The 20,212-nt window shown below is 40.6% G+C and overlaps 1 protein-coding gene across 1 annotated transcript in view; it reads left to right on the top strand.

Annotated features, from left to right (window-relative positions):
- LOC121379747 (cadherin-12-like) overlaps positions 1–19,241 on the top strand; it is a 35,863-nt gene extending 16,622 nt beyond the window's left edge. Inside the window, exons 4-11 of the mRNA XM_041508396.1 lie at positions 1,876–2,045; positions 3,305–3,361; positions 4,580–4,672; positions 7,951–8,076; positions 9,427–9,567; positions 11,663–11,750; positions 14,286–14,404; positions 15,578–19,241. Of these exons, the coding sequence (XP_041364330.1) occupies positions 1,876–2,045; positions 3,305–3,361; positions 4,580–4,672; positions 7,951–8,076; positions 9,427–9,567; positions 11,663–11,750; positions 14,286–14,404; positions 15,578–16,168 (1,385 nt within the window). The 3' untranslated portion in view covers positions 16,169–19,241. The remainder of the gene's footprint in view (positions 1–1,875; positions 2,046–3,304; positions 3,362–4,579; positions 4,673–7,950; positions 8,077–9,426; positions 9,568–11,662; positions 11,751–14,285; positions 14,405–15,577) is intronic.
- The last annotated feature ends 971 nt before the right edge of the window (positions 19,242–20,212 follow it).

Raw genomic sequence — 20,212 nt, 5'->3', positions numbered from 1 at the left:
GCATTGATTTAATGTTTGTTTCTTTTTTATCCAGGTGTTATTAATGTTACTGATCCCGATTGTGTAGTTTATTTTTCAAATAGAGAAAACAACTGTATTAAGTCAAATCGTTTTCCTTGTTGTTTCACTCTGACGCAGTCACTTCAGTGTGTTAGCTCAAACTGATCTGGATTTCACAATATTCTCGACCGAAACTCACGGAAATTGAGGGAGGGCGCATAAGCAGTCCGCATGGTTAGACCGCGAAAATAAATAAATAAGTGGAATGATTAATTTACATCCCTAACTTAGATGTTAGGGAATCAATTAAAATATTACCATATTGATACCATATAAATCAACATGCTAATGGGAGTTGAACAGGACTCTCCTCAAACTTGTCCCAGGGGAGTGATGGAGAGCGGGAGTGATGTCTCCCCTTAAACGACGAGTTCAGGATTTGGTAGACCCACCGGCCTCGATGGCGTAGTGGTTAAGCCATCGGACTACAGACTGGTAGGTACAGGGTTCGCAGCCCGGTACCCAGCTCCAACCCAGAGTGAGTTCTTAAGGCCACTACAACATCTTCTCTATCACTAACCACTTACAAACTGACAACTAGACTAGCCCACTGTCCTGGACAGACAGCGCAGATAGCTGAGGTGTGTGCCCAGGACAACGTGTTTGAACCTTAATTGGATACAAGCACGGAAACAAGTTGAAATTAAATGAAATGAAATTTGGTAGTCCGTGGAGAGGTGGCATGATTATGTGTGGATGAATGGGCTAATGGCGGACGGACGGACGGATGGATGGATAGACACGTAGAAGGGGACTTATAATATACTATGCTAATAACATATTTTCATAAAGTACACTGATGGAAATAACTAAATACTAACAGCAATAGCGACACCTCAATCGATGTTAATGTCAGTCAATTCAACAGCACTGACATTCTCTAAAAATCCTCAATCCATAGTGTCAGACGTCGACCATGTTAATGTCATTCAATTTATAATACTGACATTCAATCAAAATCATCAATCTACAGTGTGAGACATCGACCATGTTAATGTCATTCAATTTATAATACTGACATTCAATCAAAATCCTCAGTCCATAGCGGAATACGTTAACCATGTCAATGTCAGTCAATTCATCAATACTGACATTCAGTCAAAATCCTCAATCCATAGTGTGATACGTAGATCATGTTAATGTCGGTCAATTCACCAATACTGACATTCAATCAAAATCCTCAATCCATATTGTGAGACGTCGACCATGTTAATGTCAGTCAATTCATCAATACTGACATTCAATCAAAATCCTCAATCCATATTGTGAGACGTCGACCATGTTAATGTCAGTCAGTTCATCAATACTGACATTCAATCAAAATCCTCAATCCATATTGTGAGACGTCAACCATGTTAATGTCAGTCAGTTCATCAATACTGACATTCAATCAAAATCCTCAATCCATATTATGAGACGTCGACCATGCTAATGTCAGTCAGTTCATCAATACTGGCATTCAATCAAAATCCTCAATCCATATTGTGAGACGTCGACCATGCTAATGTCAGTCAGTTCATCAATACTGACATTCAATCAAAATCCTCAATCCATATTGTGAGACGTCGACCATGTTAATGTCAGTCAATTCATCAATATTGACATTCAATCAAAACCCACAATCCACAGTGGAATACGTCGACTATTGTAATAGCAGTCAATTCAACGATATTGACATCCAGTTCAATATTAAAACTGTTTTTATTGAAAAGAAAGACACTACTCTAGCAGTAAATAAATGTTGTTCTACAATTTCATATGTTCCCTTATTTCTTCCCATCAGTGTATAAATGCTTACAATTGCTGTTTCGTCAGGTACCGCGATATTCCGACTGAACGTCACAGAGAACGTGACCTATACCCTGATGTCGGTGGAGCCGTCATACATGATGGACTATCTGATCTGGTATCGCAACACCACCGACGGCCAGTACGTCATGGAAGTGAACATCACCCTCGACCTGGAAGACATACGGGACAAGCATGTGAGCTACAGGGATTGTTATACCAGCTTGTGTGTCGTACTGATTTTACAAAACGAGTGTCAAGATTCTTGTATTGGCCGAGCGAGAGCAAGGGTACAACATGAGTCCTGGCACGAGTTTTGTAAACTCAGTACGATACACACGCGATTGTAATACTAGATTTTATTATCCATATTTTTTTTAATGAATAACAAGGGCCGTCTGAGAATGATTCATCCACAACTGGAACGAGATGACGAAGTGTCATTTATTCACATGTAGTGAGAGCTGGGATTGGGTGGAGCAACGTCATATGATGACGTCGCTTCCCAAAATTATGTCATTACACTTGTTATTGCACGTGTGCTTCGTGTGGTTTTATTCATTCAGTTATATTGAACCATATGGGTACTAAACTGAGTTATGATTGCATCGCCGTGGTGGGACGGGTGAGAGGAGCTCGTCTGATGCCCGTCGATCCCCATCAGTGGGATCATTGGGTTAATTATCCTTATAAGTAGTACTAAACCAAATAACTTCCGGATGGGTCAGAGTTAAGGGTGCACCCATCTTTGATAGAGCAGTTAATACCACAAGTCCTGTCATTGGTGATAAATGTGAGTGTGCAAAAAAAAAAAAAATAAAAATGTATGCAATTTTAGTTCAATTAATACCACAGTGTCAAGTAACCTTGTGCTTGAAACATGAATGGGCTACCTGTAGTTTGTGCGGAACTAGGGTAGTCATAAACGCTACCCGTGATCTCTGAAATGAGCGGCTTCACCCCCAATGTTTTTTTTGTTTAATTCACTTTAAGGGTGTAGGGTGGTAGTATTTATATATATGGTGTAAAGAGTCGGTGTGAGAGGAGTCGGTTTAGTGGCCTACCTCTCCACTGAATTGTTAAACTCGCTCTATGTGAGTCGGTAGCGGTATACGAACCCAGTACCTACCAGCTATAAGAACCTTCAGCTTAATCATTACACCACCGAGGCCGCTTCTACATAACACATAATCAGATGTATCGCGATTGATCTTTACTTGACCAGCAAGACCTATTCATACGATATGTTATTGTCGTAACTTGTGAATGTTATGATCGTCGTAGACATGACGTGGTCACTTCTAGTTAGCGTTCCTTGTAAAGATAAAGCAGTTATATAGTTAAATGAATATATTTAGTTATTTTCTTTTAGTCAAGAAAAGAAATATGTATAATACAGCAAAAGTCATTTTAAGAAAACAATACTAATTAATATATATTTTGTTCATATCTATAGGGTTCGGTTTCTGGTTTGATGACTATTCACATGCAGTGCATCGACGAACAATCCTCGGTTTGTATACTTGTTTTATAATACATTTAAACAGTAATGAAATGTTTTTATCCTTATTTAGTATATTATATATTTACAGGTATTAATATTTTTAAAGGGACATTCCTGAGTTTGTTGCATTGTAAGATGTTTCCGACTAATAAAATATTTCTACGATTAAACTTACATATTACATATATTTCTTGTTTAGAATATCAATGTCTGTATATTCAATGTGTTTCTGGTCGTCTTAATATTTGTAAAAAACCAAACTGGATTTTGTCATCAAGTAATTCCGTACGTGCGAAAAACATATTTCAGGAAATAAAATGAAATTTAACCTAGTACAAATATTAGAACGATCAGAAACACGTTTAATATACGGCCACTAATATTTTATGCAGAAAAATATATTTGATATATAATTACAATCGTTAAAAAGACTTTGTTAGTCGATAACATACAAATTGCAGCAAACTCGGGATTGTCCCTTTAATGTGTATTTTTTTTGTTATTTTGTATGTTTGTTTGTTCGTTTGTTGTTGGGTTTTTTGGTTTTTAAAGCCACACCCTCAACCCTCCAAGAAATAAAAATAAACCATACACACCAAAACAAAATTTAAATAATAATAATGATAAATAATAATAATAATAATAATAATAATAATAATAATAATAATAATAATAATAATAATATAACCGTAAGCGGTAATGACGGATTCCCAAGCTGTACATTACTCAGACATACTTATACGTTATTTAATATTGCAATAACCCCACCCATCCACTTCATTTTGTCTTGCCATATTAACAAATAACATTGCACTTGCTTCATATTTTAAATGTTAATAAAGTAGTAAATTCTTAATACTAGCATATAAATTTTATTTCTGTCACCTTCATAGATTTTAAAAATATATCTGAAAATTTTCAAAAATGTAAATCGACAGTTTAATATCATTAAGATCAAATCATTATCCTCTGAATAATATATTGAACAAAAAGAAGAATATTTTCTCGAGATGTGGAATTAATTGAATTCGTAAATGTTCTTAAATTGTAAGAGAACTGTCTAAACAAAATAACGTTTATTGCGCATGAAATATTTAAATAGCATCTCATACTTTTTGTTTAATTTTCAAAATTGTTTATCTTTTAGTCATAAAACTTTTGAAGTCTCATTATTTGAGACTCCTTTGATAAGATATAGATTTCCAATGCCTTACTGTTTTTATTTAGAAAACAACTCTTGAAGGAGTCATCGTAATACGGGAAGTCAATGAATTTACACCAGCATTTGTGAACGCACCTTATTCCCTCAACGTTAGTGAGGTACAGTATGTTATTAGCAAAACGGTTGATTGGTTTACCAAATAACCAGATATTTGAATGTTTATGTTTTAGATATTTTGGGAAAGTGTGTCAAATTATTTGTTCACAAAAACTTTACAATTTGTCTCTATTGGTTAACTTGATATGAGTTATAAGGTGCTTCAGTTTGAGAGAGAGAGAGAGAGAGAGAGAGAGAGAGAGAGAGAGAGAGAGAGAGAGAGAGAGAGAGAGAGAGAGAGAGAGAGAGAGAGAGAGCGAGGGGAGAGAGGGAGAGAGAGAGAGAGAGAGAGAGAGAGGGAGGGAGGGAGGGAGGGAGGTGGAGAGAGAGAGAGAGAGAAGGTAGAGAGAGAGAGAGAGAGTGAGGAGAGAGAGAGAGAGAGACTACAGAGACAGAAAGACATACAGACGACAGACAGAGAGAGAGGAGGGAGAGAGAGAGAGAGAGAGAGGGAGCGAACAAGAGTGGGAGAGACATACAGAGAGAGAAAGAGATAGAGACCGACAGACAGAGAGAGGGGGAGGGAAAGAATGACGGCGACGAACAGGAGGGAGGGAAAATGAAAAAGAGTGGGAGAGACAACCAGGAGAGAGAGAGAATAAGAGTCGACCGAGTATCAGAGACGAGAGAGAGAGAGAGAGAGAGAGAGAGAGAGAGAGAGAGAGAGAGAGTAGAGAGAGCGAGGGAGGGAGTGAGAGAGAGAGATCGAAGAGAGAGGGAGTGAGGAGAGGAGTAGTTTAGAGAGAGATAGAGAGAGAGGGAGCGAGGGAGAGAGAGAGAGAGAGAGAGGGAGGGAGCGAACAAGAGTGGGAGAGACATACAGAGAGAGAAAGAGATAGAGACCGACAGACAGAGAGAGGGGGAGGGAAAGAATGACGGCGACGAACAGGAGGGAGGGAAAATGAAAAAGAGTGGGAGAGACAACCATAGAGAGAGAGAGAGAGAGAGAGAGAAGAGAGAGATGAGAAGAGAGGAGAGAGAGAGAGAGAGGGAGCGAGAGAGAGAGAGAGACATACAGACAGAGGAGAAAGAGATAGAGACCGACAGACAGAGAGAGAGGGGAGGGAAAGAATGACGGGCGACGAACAGATGATATAGGGAAAGAGACAAAGAGTTGAGAGACAACCATATGAGAGAGGACTAGAGAGAGATAGAGAGAGAGATAGAGAGAGAGAGAGAGAGAGATAGATCAGTATAGAGAGAGAGCGAAGCGAGATAGAGGGCTAAGCGAACAAGAGTGGGAGGAGACATACAGTAAGAGAAAGAGATAGAGACAGACAGACAGAGAGAGGGGGAGGAAAGAATGACCGGCGACGAACAGGAGGTAGGGAAAATGAAAAAGATTGTGGGAGAGACAACCATATAGCTAGAGAGAGAGACTAGATAGCGGAAAAAAAAAAGAAAAACATAGAGAGAATATATATTCGAGAGAGATAGAGACTCTATACTATAGATATACGAGCGAGAGTATGTTTATTTATGTTTGGTTTCCGGGCATTCCACAATGAAAACATAATTAGTTATTTTAGCTGGTCCATTTGTACATGTCCTTGTGTTCGTTCACAGTTCGCTAGTCTTAAATCAATACTATAAAAAAACTCAAACGATGGACTTTACTTAATTATATCGTTTTGCAGGACGATCCAGCAAACACATCGCTCATAAAAACTGCGAGAGAAGAGACCACGCCTATCGAACCACAGGGATGTTAATGTTTAGCATACCGAAATCATACACGCAATTTCGCCTTGTTCACTTATAACAACGCCTAAGGTAATACTTATTATAGGTCACGGTTAGTTCCTTATACTATCCTGCACTCGTTTCAAGATACGGAAATACTTATTACAAATATATAGAATAACTGATTCCAGGTAATTGAATGCCATCATAAACAGCCTAGTGACAAAACCACAACAGCACACAAACACAGACACCGACACAGACACACAAGACACAGACACAGGATCCACAACAGAGCCAAACAAACACCACCCCACACAAAACCCCCAGACCCCACTACTATGCTACCCTTATTGTCAACACGCCTACACTTTCAATACTCTACTTTTGCATTTCCTTACAATACTATATGTTTGGGGCAGTCCTACAGATACAAGAATAAATTAGACCTACTTCTATTTATGTCTTTTCCAAAACTGTTTTGAGTCAATTATGTCTGTTTCATTTCTCTTACAACTCTACCACTGACTGCAGCTTACATGAATGAATGAAATGAATGATTGACCTGAATGACTGAATGTTTAACGCCCCCCCATCACGAGAAATACATCGGCTATTTGGTGGCCAAATATGGTAATGCAACGATAAATAACGTGATTATCACATCAAATCTACCCATTCAAGGTTTAAACCAAAAAACATCAGTGTAATATACAGGTAAGAACTGTGCAAAAACAAGAATATCACCGAATTTTTACGTATACTGAATTTTATGTCAAAACTTCAAATTTTGTGCTGTATTGGCGACTGACTCTTACTGTGCCTGGGTGTGTCCCCCTGGTAGGAGTGAAATGAATGATTGCTGCTCGAATGGAAGGAATTAGGGGCCACACTGACGCTTTGATGCTCAGAGTCCGCTCGTAGACGCAAAAAGATCATTTCCTTATTGTAATATCAATAATTAACGTTTTCGGGCATGTTAATTTTGCGGGGGGGGGGGTGGGGGGGGGGGGGTGTGTTGGGGGCGGGGGGGGGGGGGGTGGGGGGGGGGAGGGGGGGGGGGGGAGGGGGGGGGGGGGGGGGGGGGGTGGGAAGGGGGGGGGGGGGTGGGGGGGGGGGGGGTGGCGGGGGGGGGGGGGGGGGGGGGGGGGGGTGGTGGGGGGGGGGGGGGGGGGTGGGGGAGCTCAAGTCCCTCGGGGGGGGGGGGGGGGGGGGGGGGGGGGGGGGGTGGGGGGGGGGGGGGGGGGTGGGGGGGGGGGGGGGGGGGGGGGGGGGGGGGGGGGGGGGGGGGGGGGGGGGGGGGTGGGGGGGGGGGGGGGGGGGGGGGGTGGGGGGGTTTGGGGGGGGGGGGGGGGGGGGGGGGGGGGGGGGGGGGGGTGTGTGTTACGTAATCGGAAAAGGGTATACGAACCAATTTGTCCAAAAGAGCATCCCAAATGAAAAGTTTAGCCAAATACATAAATAAAAGAAGAAAAATGGGCTTATGAATGTCTTTAGGGAGGACGGATCCCTTGCACACACACACACACACACACCCTCCTTGCATCCACCTCTGGTGTTAGTAAAGGCTTAATGGGATATGTTTGTGGTTTGCCAGTTGGACGGACGAGGGATGTTCTACATGCCCAGGACACAGAACGGCGTGATACGGATACAGAGAAGTCTGGATTTTGAGATGATGGCACCGGGCTTCAACTACTACTTTGTAAACGTCACGGTGGTGGTAAGTACTTTAAAAAAAACCCGAAACAAACAAACAAACAAACAACAACAGCAACAACAACAAAAATCACTTGATCCTCTGTGAAATTCTGTCTAAAATAAACGTTTATATTTTAAATACATTTGGTTCATATACAGTTATAACTTTGCTATCCTCTCTCTGGGGAAATACATATAAACTATTACTGTTGAGAATCGGTTGGAATTTCTTCACCGATCATTAGTTATAATCAGTTTGCACAAACCGATCAACAGTCGATTACACAATGTGTTACCTTTAATAATTAGTACCTGTTTTTGTTTATGTGCCCATAAAGACAACCACGAACCCCAATATATTTACATCAATATTCCTCATCTAAACTGGAGGAACAATTACATTTAAGATTTACCACACAATTATTGAGTTTTACAATCGATCAGCAAATCGGTAGAACCTAACTAATCACTTATTTCATTATACTTGATCATAGTCCTGAACATCACTGCAAAAACGCCCAAAAAACCTTGATGCTAATGGAAAAAGTGTGATGGGTGTGCTGTAAAGACTACATGTCAGAATTACCAAATGTTTGACACCCAATAGTCCATGATTAATTAATTAATGTGTTCTAGTGGTGTCGTTAAACAAAACAAAATTTAGGTCTCACTACACAGTTCACTTCCGGGTGAGAGTTCATTCATCACGGTCCACTATAGTCCGTAATTGTGACATATGTTGTGGTTCACATATTCACTTCTAGTAATTGCGGAAGAATTAAAACAATTTGTATTTTTAAGGGTATTTCTTCTGGCTGGATTTTGCCCATGCTATTTTGTAATATTGTGTACTGACGTTTTGAGACATTGTTGTATAGCAGAAGAGGTGGCAGGTGCGAATAGGTTCCTGAACAGGTGGTTCAGACGGGTACTACAGCCAGATACGGTCATATAGCAAAAAACTGAGACGGAAATGTTCTCAATTTTGGAATGAAAATAAATGCGTATATAATGTATGTTCGCAATGGTGCATGTTGTTAGTGCCAACGAGAACCCGTTATATTGTGGGAAAAAATATGAAATTTGGCAATTTGACATGGGTTTCAATGGCAGATAACATCTGTGTAGTGAGACCTTAATTAAAGGAGAACGTACAGACAATGTGCGACACTTCATTTTAGTATGTACACAAATATTCCACTGATTGATCGGTTTTGCTCTACCAATGTGATGGTCGATTATAAAAATCCATAATCGATTGCGTGGGAGTTTTTTTTACTCTAACTATTCCACCAGTTTAGATAATAGAATTGACTTCAATATGTTACTTAATCAATCCACTCATTCATTGATTTTGATGCCATGTTTTTAGGACAGTGGTTCTCGTATGAACCACACATGGATCAAGATCACGATTCTTGACGCTGATGATCAGGATCCCGAGTTCTACACACCTGACTGTCCTCGCAAATGCTACACGTCATATGACACTGACATTGAGGACAGCTTTACGGTAAGTACGATACTCGCAAATGCTGCACCTCGTGCGGCAGTGATATTTAGGACAGCCTTACATTAAGTATGATACTAGCAAATGCTGCACCTCGTGCGGCAGTGACACTGAGGACAGCTTTACGGTAAGTACGATACTTGCAAATGCTACACGTCATATGACACTGACATTGAGGATAGCTTTACGGTAAGTACTATACTCGCAAATGCTGCACCTCGTGCGGCAGTGACATTTAGGACAGCTTTACATTAAGTACGATACTCGCAAATGCTGCACCTCGTGCGGCAGTGACATTGAGGAAAGCTTTACGGTAAGTACGATAGTCGCAAATGCTACACGTCATTTGACACTGACATTGAGGATAGCTTTACGGTAAGTACGATACTCACAAATGCTGCACCTCGTGCGGCAGTGACATTTAGGATAGTTTCACGGTAAGTACGATACTCGCAAATGCTGCACCTCGTGCTGCAATGACATTGAGGACAGCTTTACATTAAGTACGATACTCGCAAATGCTGCACCTCGTGCGGCAGTGACATTGAGGACAGCTTTACGGTAGGTACGATCCTCGCAAATGCTCCACCTCGTGTGGCAGTGACATTGAGGACAGCTTTACGGTAAGTACGATCCTCGCAAATGATGCACCTCGTGTGACAGTGACATTGAGGACAGCTTTACGGTAAGTACGATCCTCGCAAATGCTGCACCTCGTTTGGCAGTGACATTGATGACAGCTTCACGGTAAGTACCATCATCGCAAATGATACATCTCGTATGACAGACATTGGGAACAGTTTTACGGTAAGTATCCTCCTAGCAAATGCTGTATATTGTATGACAGTGACATTGAATATAGCTTTACGGTAACTACCAGACTCAAAACTGCTGCACCATGTATGAGTGACATTGAGGATAGCTTTACGGTAACTACCATACTCGCAAATGCTGCACCGTGTATGACAATGACATTGAGGACAGCTTTACGGTAACTACCATACTCGCAAATGCTGCACCTTGTATGACAGTGACATTGAGGACAACTTTACGGTAAGTACGATTCTCGCAAATGTTACATCTCGTATGACCGTTACATTGAGAACAGCTTTACGGTAAGTACGATCCTCGCAAATGCTGCACCTCATGTGGCAGTGACATTGAGGATACCTTTACGATAACTACCATATTCACAAATCCTGCCCCTCGTATGTCAGTGACATTGAGGACAGCTTTATAATAAGTACGACCCTCGCAAATGCACCTCGTGTGACGGTGACATTGAGGATAGTTGTACGGTAACTATCGTACTCGCAAATGCTGCACTTCGTATGACACTGACATTGTGGACAGCTTTACGATAAGTAGTCTCCTCGGAAATGCTACACCTTGTACGACACGGACATGGAGGACATCTTTTCAGTAAGTACGATCCTCGCAAATGCTGCACCTCGTGTGACAGTGACATTGAGGACAGCTTTATAGTAAGTACGATCCTCGCAAATGCTGCACCTCGTGTGACAGTGACATTGAGGACAGCTTTATAGTAAGTACGATCCTCGCAAATGCTGCACCTCGTGTGACATTGACATTGAGGACAGCTTTACGACAAGCACGATCCTCAGAAATGCTACACATGACATAGTGTGAATACAGGAAGGAAACTATAGTGTTCCAGAACTGTAAAAACGAAAAACGAAAACGAGCAAAAGCAAGTTCGTGTGTAAAGCTCCCAGATACAGCTTCATTGTTTTAAGTTTTCTGTAACATGTGGGTCATTCGTGGTATTTGAGTGCAATTTTTGGCATGCTTACATCAAATACCTATTCAAGCACGTCCTCCGTGGACAAACATCCAGAGAGTTCTGTCCAAGACCGGATGTATCATGCCACTGTCCCGGTTTTGTAATATCTTTTCGGTAAAATAAAATTTCGCCAATTAATTTGTTAACATATTGAGTATTGGTGTTTAATTATTTTGTAGTAATATTTATTTAAAATTCACATACTTATGGGAAGAATGATATGTCCCCATAAATGGTGAGGTTTGTGAAATAAGTTTTGCCCCTAATTCTAATTTGTTTTCATTTTGATTTCAGGGTCCACTGAATAATATCAGTCCCCATAGGATCCTGGCTAGGGACAGAGACACGCTCAATTATTCAATTGACTTCTTCTTAAAAGGAGGTGAAGTATTAACCCTTTTTGTACTTGTGTTTGTACTGAGCGTTAAGAAACGACGTTTTAAGATGGGTAGACAATAACATGATTTAACACATTAATTTAGTCATGCTAAATATAATCCATATATTGTAGCTGTTCTCAAATACATTTTGTTAAATTTCACAGGTTATGTGATTGTTTGAAAACATGATTTTTCTTCTCTACTGCTGTACGAAATAGTTAGGCTAGCATTACAAGATCTTACCTGACCAAAATTGACAAGTGCCAGTAAAAATAATCTCAGGCCAGCGCTCAACCAGCTGAGCTAAATCCCGCTCCACATGGCACGGTAATCATATGTAGTGTACCGGCCTCGGTGGCGTCGTGGTTAGGCCATCGGTCTACAGGCTGGTAGGCACTGGGTTCGGATCCCAGATACCGACTCTAAACCCAGAGTGAGTGCTCCGCAAGGCTCAGTGGGTAGGTGTAAACCACTTGCACCGACCAGTGATCCATAACTGGTTCAACAAAGGCCATGCTTTGTGCTATCCTGCATATGGGAAGCGCAAATAAAAGATCCCTTGCTGCCTGTCGTAAAAGAGTAGCCTACGTGGCGACAGCGGGTTGCCTCTAAAAAACAGTGTCAGAATGACCATATGTTTGACGTCCAATAGCCGATGATAAGATAAAAAAATCAATATGCTCTAGTGGCTTCGTTAAATACAACAAACTTTACTTTCATATGTAATGTCTTTTCCAGCTAAGTAAAAGAAGTTATGTTTCGTCTTTTTCAGGATGTAAGTAGCCCTGTCTACTGTTAGGTGCAGCCTGGAATTGTTATTATACAATTCATGTATACCTTTTGAAAATTGTTTTGTGTTTGTGGGATAAGGAATATAACATGCCTGTTTATTTATATGATATATAGGCATGTGCTGTCAAATTAATGCAGATTTCTTGAGGATTACACACCTTCTATGAGTCAAGTAGTCGTGTTTTAAAACTACAAATGCTGCATGATTTGTAATAAGCATAATTGTAGTACAAGTTATACATCAGGTCTAAGCAGCCGAGGTATTTTGTCAGTGGGTGTATATGCAACCATTTAAATATTAGCGGTGCATGTAATTTAAAATAGGCGGAGAAACACTCCAAACAACACGAAACAGAAAGAAAGAAAGAAAGAAATGTTTTATTTAACGACGCACTAAACACATTTTATTTACGGTTATATGGCGTCAGACATATGGTTAAGGACCACACAGATTTTGAGAGGAAACCCGCTGTCGCCATTTCATGGGCTACTCTTCCGATTAGCAGCAAGGGATCTTTTATTTGTGCTTCCCACAGGCAGGATAGCACAAACCATGGCCTTTGTTGAACCAGTTATGGATCACTGGTCGGTGCAAGTGGTTTACACCTACCCATTGAGTCTTGCGGAGCACTCAATCAGGGTTTGGAGTCTGTATCTGGATTAAAAATCCAATGCCTCGACTGGGATCCGAACCCAGTACCTACCAGCCTGTAGACCGATGGCCTAACCACGACGACACCGAGGCCGGTCCAAAACGAAACAAACCGGAAAAAGCCACCAAAATGTGTTTTGACGTGAATAGGGTGTTCTGCATCCTCCTCGGATCCGCGCCTGATAAAGGAATTGATTTTTATGATTTTATATTATATATATATATATATATATATATATATATATATATATATATATATATATATAGACAGATAGATAGATAGATAGATAGATACATAGACATTTCACAAAAGGTGTATTGCGCATATATATATATATATATATATATATATATATATATATATATATATATATATATGGATGGATCGATGGATAGATAGATACATATACATTTCACAAAATGTTTATTGTGCACTTCATGAATAAACAATTGAAAAAAATCCAATAAGACCGAGTCTACGGCAAAAATGACTGGGCCGGTAGGTGTTCAGCTATCGCCATCCCCATGTGTCATGTACGAGACAGGCGTTGGGGAGAAAAACCTCAAATTCGGGATAAACGTTTATAAATATTCGGGCAAAATGTGCTAACGTGATGCCTTTTTAGCGTGTATTTTCATGATTCTACCCTCAAAATTCGTTGTAATCCACGTAAATATGCGTAGTGATTCAATACATGTATATAGCTGTTTGGCAGTAATGCTAATATGAATAAATTTTGTTATCCAGAATTGGGCATTTTCGTTTAATTCGGGCAAAAGCTAGCCTGCCACCATACAAGAAATGGGAGCCCGTACACCTATGCCCATCCCCCACTTCAGATAGCCCAGTACTCTGACTGTAAGAGAGCTAGACGGACATTTGAACGGTTATTAGCCTTTACAAATGTCAGCCTAGCTCTCTTACAGTCAGAGTACTCGCGCTAACTTCAGAAAGAAGGAACAAACAAAAACCGGGTTTTTTTCTGCCTGAAAAAAGACACTTACTCGTATTTTTCTGAGTGGCCACTTGCCTTTTGCCAATTCCACTATGTATTTGCAATTGATATGACATTTTGTATTGCACATTTCACAGGTAACCCACAAACAGCGAATGACTATTTTACAATAGACAGAACCACCGGAGTCGTAACTGTGACCCGGGCACTGAAAACTGTCGACCAATCAATAGCCGCCATAACGTTGTTCATCGAGGTACGTATTTATCCTAAATTATTGTTAATAAATATTTACAGGTAAGCATTAATGAATTTTCACATATAGTCTTCGAGAGGAAACCCGGTACATTGTTGTCATTAGTAGCAAGGGATCTTTTATATGCACCATCCCACAAACAGGATAGCACATACCACGTCCTTTGATATACCAGTCGTTGTGTTCTGGCTGGGCTACGTCCCGCCGCGAAGGATTTAATGAGTAAATGAATGAATTACTGAGTGAATGGATTAATCCTATATTGGACATATCCGCCTATAAACTAGGATAATGTGGCCAAGGGAAACGCGCTTGAACAAACCATGGCCTTTGTTGAACCAGTTATGGATCACTGGTCGGTGCAAGTGGTTTACACCTACCCACTGAGCCTTGCGGAGCACTCACTCAGGGTTTGGAGTCGGTATCTGGATTAAAAATCCCATGCCTCGACTGGGATCCGAACCCAGTACCTTCTAACCTGTAGACCGATGGCCTAACCACGACGCCACCGCGGCCGGTCATCGCCAACAGAGGCTCAAGAAGTCTATAATTTTGAATGTTTTCCCCACTATCTATTACCCAGGCTCAAGAAGTCTATAGTTTTGAATGTTTCTTACTGTTTTCCCGCTATCTATTACCCAGGCTCAAGAAGTCTATAATTTTGAATGTTTCTTACTGTTTTCCCGCTATCTCTTACCCAGGCTCAAGAAGTCTATAGTTTTGAATGTTTCTTACTGTTTTCCCACCATCTGTTACCCAGGCTCAAGTAGTCTATAGTTTTGAATGTTTCTTACTGTTTTCCCGCTATCTCTTACCCAGGCTCAAGTAGTCTATAGTTTTGAATGTTTCTTACTGTTTTTCCACCATCTGTTACCCAGGCTCAAGAAGTCTATAGTTTTGAATGTTTCTTACTGTTTTCCCACCATCTGTTACCCAGGCTCAAGAAGTCTATAATTTTGAATGTTTCTTACTGTTTTCCCACTATCTATTACCCAGGCTCAAGAAGTCTATAGTTTTGAATGTTTCTTACTGTTTTCCCACCATCTGTTACCCAGGCTCAAGAAGTCTATAATTTTGAATGTTTCTTACTGTTTTCCCACCATCTGTTACCCAGGCTCAAGAAGTCTATAGTTTTGATTGTTTCTTACTGTTTTCCCGCTATCTATTACCCAGGCTCAAGAAGTATCTGCTTCAAAGAGAGCCACAACCACTACACTGCGAGTTGGCATCATCGGCAGATCCACTACGCCATCTCCGGACACCACAGCAAAAGCTCCACTAGCTGCTGCCGACAGCCCCACCCTCCTGATCGTCCTCATCGTCGTCGCCGCGGTCTTCTTCCTCATCATATGCTCCATGATCATCAGCCTCGTCTACGTGAGGAAGAAGTACAGGCGTCCGATAGCGCCCGAGGACACACCTTCAGTCAGCGAGGCTTCCACGGATCTCGACGAGCTATCCATCGACCAGTGGCCCGTGCCGTACAACAACAGCAAGATGGAGACGTTCGGAACCCAGTTCGACAAGTCGATTCTCAAGGACACGGCCACGGAGACGGACATACAGACGGCGAAGAAACGGAGGTCGAGGATTCGGAACAAGAACAAAGACCCCGGCGTGTTCGACGGAACCAAGGAGTATGACGGTGTCGCCGATCCCGGGTTCTTCACACAGAAGGATAAGACCAAGATCAAACTGTCCTCTCGTAGTCGGGATCATAATACAGACCCGAAGTACTGGATAACCGTAGACAATGACTATTAGGCTGGCAATTCAATTTGTCTGTAAACCGTATCCGTAAATAATAAGGAAAAGAGATACGCATACAGGTATGGCAGGGGATCACAATACAGACCTGAAATACTGGAAAACCGTAGACAATGATTATTAGCCTGGAAATTCAATTTGTCTGTAAACCGTATCCGTATACGTAATTAATAATGCAGAGATGTACAAACGCGTATGGCGGGGTCACAATACAGACCCGGAATACTGGATAACCGTGGAGAATGATTATTAGGCGGAGATTCCATTTGTCTTAAAACCATATCTGTATACGTTATTAATATTGAAAAAAGATACGCAAACGCATATGGCGGGATCACAATACAGACCCGAAATACTGGATAACCGTAGACAATGATTATTAGGCGAAAAATTCAATTTGTCTGTAAACCGTATACGTATATGTATACATAATTAACAATGAAAAGAGAAACGCACGTATCGAATCTTCTCGACCTACATGCATACATTGTCATTGCTACGGATTACGCATTGCGGATTACGAATACGCATACGGTTGATGCATTGGGATTACGAATACGTATACAGATTACGGGCAGATGGATTATACGTCTTAGCATGTGGAGACTGGGGACCATCTTCTCTAGCCATGCGAATTATGTTATTTCAAGTATAATAATGTGTTTATTAATTAGAGATCTCAATACAAGTGGATATAACGCTATGTATGTTTCGATGAATCTACCAGATAATTACTTTCTTTAGACCTGATGCTGAAAAAGTAAAACGTCCATGCACACCGGCGTTGCGTGTCAGCAGGCTACAAAATGATTCCTTTCATTTCGATTTATGTTCAAGCTTATATTCAGTTTAAGTTCAAACACACTCCGCAACTATCAGGGATGCCTATCCAAGAAGAAGGATAATGGTTAGTTGTTAGTGCGTTAGTACCGAGAGACGTCTGTATAGAGTTAGCTCTCCCTCGCTCTGGGTACGAACTCAGTGCCTACCAGCCTCAGGCCGATGGCTTAAGCACAACACCACCAAGGCAGGTTAAAAGATTAATATGAGTGTTGGTGTGGATCATTTGAGGCATGCTCCCTTCACATAACTGTTTAACGAATCAAGCACGCGTGCTGCGGACACGATCTCTGACTTCTCCAGAGTTCTGTTGAGGATAGAGAAAGGAATTGCTTCAATGACTTGTGCTTTATATAGAACCAGACAGTTCTGATCGAACCAATTTATAGTACGTCCCATCATTCTATAAAAATATTCTTGGTAAATAATGTCAGTTTGGTTTGACGCCAGAAACGTAAAAGTGTTTTGAAAATAACAACAAATATACTATTTTGTGTGCAATTTACAAATCATTCGGCTCAGATATAAATAACTTGTAGTAAATTTCATAGTATGATAAAAGGCCCTCCCTGTGAGACGGACTATAGATATTCATCACTGTAAATGTCTGCGTCGGTCGAGAGGTTAATAGTAATATTGAAGACATTCAAATGTCATGCCGATGGGTACAGTAGGTGGAATACTCTCTGTATGTGTGAGCACCACTGACACATCATTGTCGTCATATTGTCTCGACACAGATGATGCATAGCACAAGTGCGTCATGGAATAACATCATCTTCATGTTATATATTAACATTTAAAAATTAATTTACCCCTCAGAAGAAATAAAATGTGCTATTAAATATAAATGAATTGAACCAACGATCGAACAAAGCATCAATATTCACAAAGAGTCCTTGTTGGCTTTAAGAAAACAAAACAAAAAAACAACAACACATGTTGCCAGTCTACGTTTAATCCATTTTTCTATGAAGGACATCTCAAGGTTGTATATGATCATTCTGTTTATAAAGGCTTATGTCTTAAGGTAGTATATGATCATTCTGTTTATAAAGGGTGTATGTCTTAAGACTTATGGATTGAGGCCATTTGTTCGTAATAAGCAACAATATTTAGGTATATGTTATGTCCTTTTATAGATACTTCCTGCAATAACAAAATGTAATAATGAAACCTACAGTAGACGAACAAGTCTACTCGGAAACATGTAAGGGAGTAATGTACGATACGGTGGCAAGCTAGCAGTATGTTACGTAACTCAGGAATATACATACGACTTGAAAAACAATCATTCTCTGAAACTCGTCATGCTGTTGCAGATGCGAGACAGTAATTCGGTGACTCATCAAAGCTTAGATACTGTGGTTTTTATATTATTGTGTTGTGTTAGTAACGTCTTGTGTTGCGTCTGTGCGATTTGTAATGCATATTTATAAAACTTTGCTATGCATGTTATGTATAGCATTTGGGAATTATAAAGATATATGAAATACAGTGAAACCCTTCTAAACTGGACACCCATTGGGAACAAGATAATTGTCCGGTAGTTAGAGGGATCCGGATTAGGGAGGTTACATTATGTACTTCTTCTTTTTTTTAAAGGACTCTGTAAAAGGTCCGGTTTTGAGGGAATTCCGGTTTACAGAAGATCCGGTCTTGAGAGGTTTCTCTGTAGTAACATTTGTATCAGTTGGATGGTGGGGAGGGGATTTGGTCGATGTTTTTTTTACACGATCAGCGATACCACATAAAGGCGACTCCACACGACACAAGTGCCTTGTACCAGAATCACCACGAGAATAACCGATTGTATAGCAACTAATGTTTAAACTGTCAATCGGCTATGTTCGTATGGGACACTCGTATCGTGTGACGTCGCCTTAACACACTTATTTAAATTTAATTTACAAAACAAAACAAATCAGCTTAATATTTTCGATTAATTACTAAATGAATTATTTATGCTCGTAATCTATCCAATAGTAGATATATAGTACGATATTGTTTATCTAAAACGAAATGTATTTCGTGTCTTTGTGTATAACAAGCCTTACGCTATGGGGAACATAGTATAAATATGTACATTAACTTCCGTCCACCAGAGTTTTAATGTGTATATTTTGTATATTTATTACTTAGATAAGAAACCCGTGTTGTTGGCTGTGTATGTAGCATTGAAATAGTAATTAACTTATTTTTCTTGATTGAATAAATGTTTTTGTCTATTCATCTGTTTTTTGGTTTTACTGAGAAAGTAAGACAGTAAGAGAGAGAGAGAGAGAGAGAGAGAGAGAGAGAGAGAGAGAGAGAGAGAGAGAGAGAGAGAGAGAGAGAGACAGACAGACAGACAGACAGACAGACAGACAGACATACAGAGAGAGAGAGACACACGCACACAGAGAGAGAGAGAGAGAGAGAGAGAGAGAGAGATAGCGGGTATGTATGTGTGTGAGAGAGACAGAGAACAGAGCATGTTTGTGTGTGTGTGAGAGAGAGAAAAGAGCGGTTACTGCTCAAAGTTTGAATAAAGAATTGAAGAATTGTACGTGTGTGTGTGTGTGTGAGAGAGAGAGAGAGAGAGAGAGAGAGAGAGAGAGAGAGAGAGAGTATGTGAGTGTGTGTGGTGTAGAGAGAGACAGACAGACAGATGGAGAGAGAGAGAGAGAGAGAGAGAGAGAGAGAGAGAGAGAGAGAGAGGTGCGTGTGGGAGGGGGTGAGAGACCAGAAAGTGAGAGAGAGAGAAAGATAATAGAATTATACTTGCTCTTACTTAAAGCAAAGGGACCTAACTCACTAACCTCTCGCAACTGCAGTTTCGCACTGCACTGCAAACAAGATTTACACGGTCGATGCGGTATTGCTTAGGTCTCACTACACAGTTCACTTTCGGATGAGAGTTTATTTATCCACTATAGTTCCTAATTGTGACATATGTTGTGGTTTACATATTCACTTCTAGTAATTGGGGAAGAATTAAAACATTTAAAAAAAAATTTAACGGTAAGCCTTCTGGCTGGGTTTTGCCCATGTTGTTTTGTAATATTGTGCATTGCAGAGACAACTGGAGTGAATCGTTTGAGGAACCACTTGTTCCGACCGGTACTACAGCCAGATGCGGTCATATAGCAGCACACTTAGACGGAAATGTTCTCAATTTTGGAGAGAAAATAAATCCTAATGTATGTTCGCAATGGTGTA

The sequence above is a fragment of the Gigantopelta aegis genome, chromosome 8 (genome assembly GCF_016097555.1).
Source record: "Gigantopelta aegis isolate Gae_Host chromosome 8, Gae_host_genome, whole genome shotgun sequence".
Taxonomy (NCBI): domain Eukaryota; kingdom Metazoa; phylum Mollusca; class Gastropoda; order Neomphalida; family Peltospiridae; genus Gigantopelta; species Gigantopelta aegis.
The sequence above is the reverse complement of the archived record's forward strand: the minus strand, read 5'-3'. Positions and strand labels throughout refer to the sequence as shown.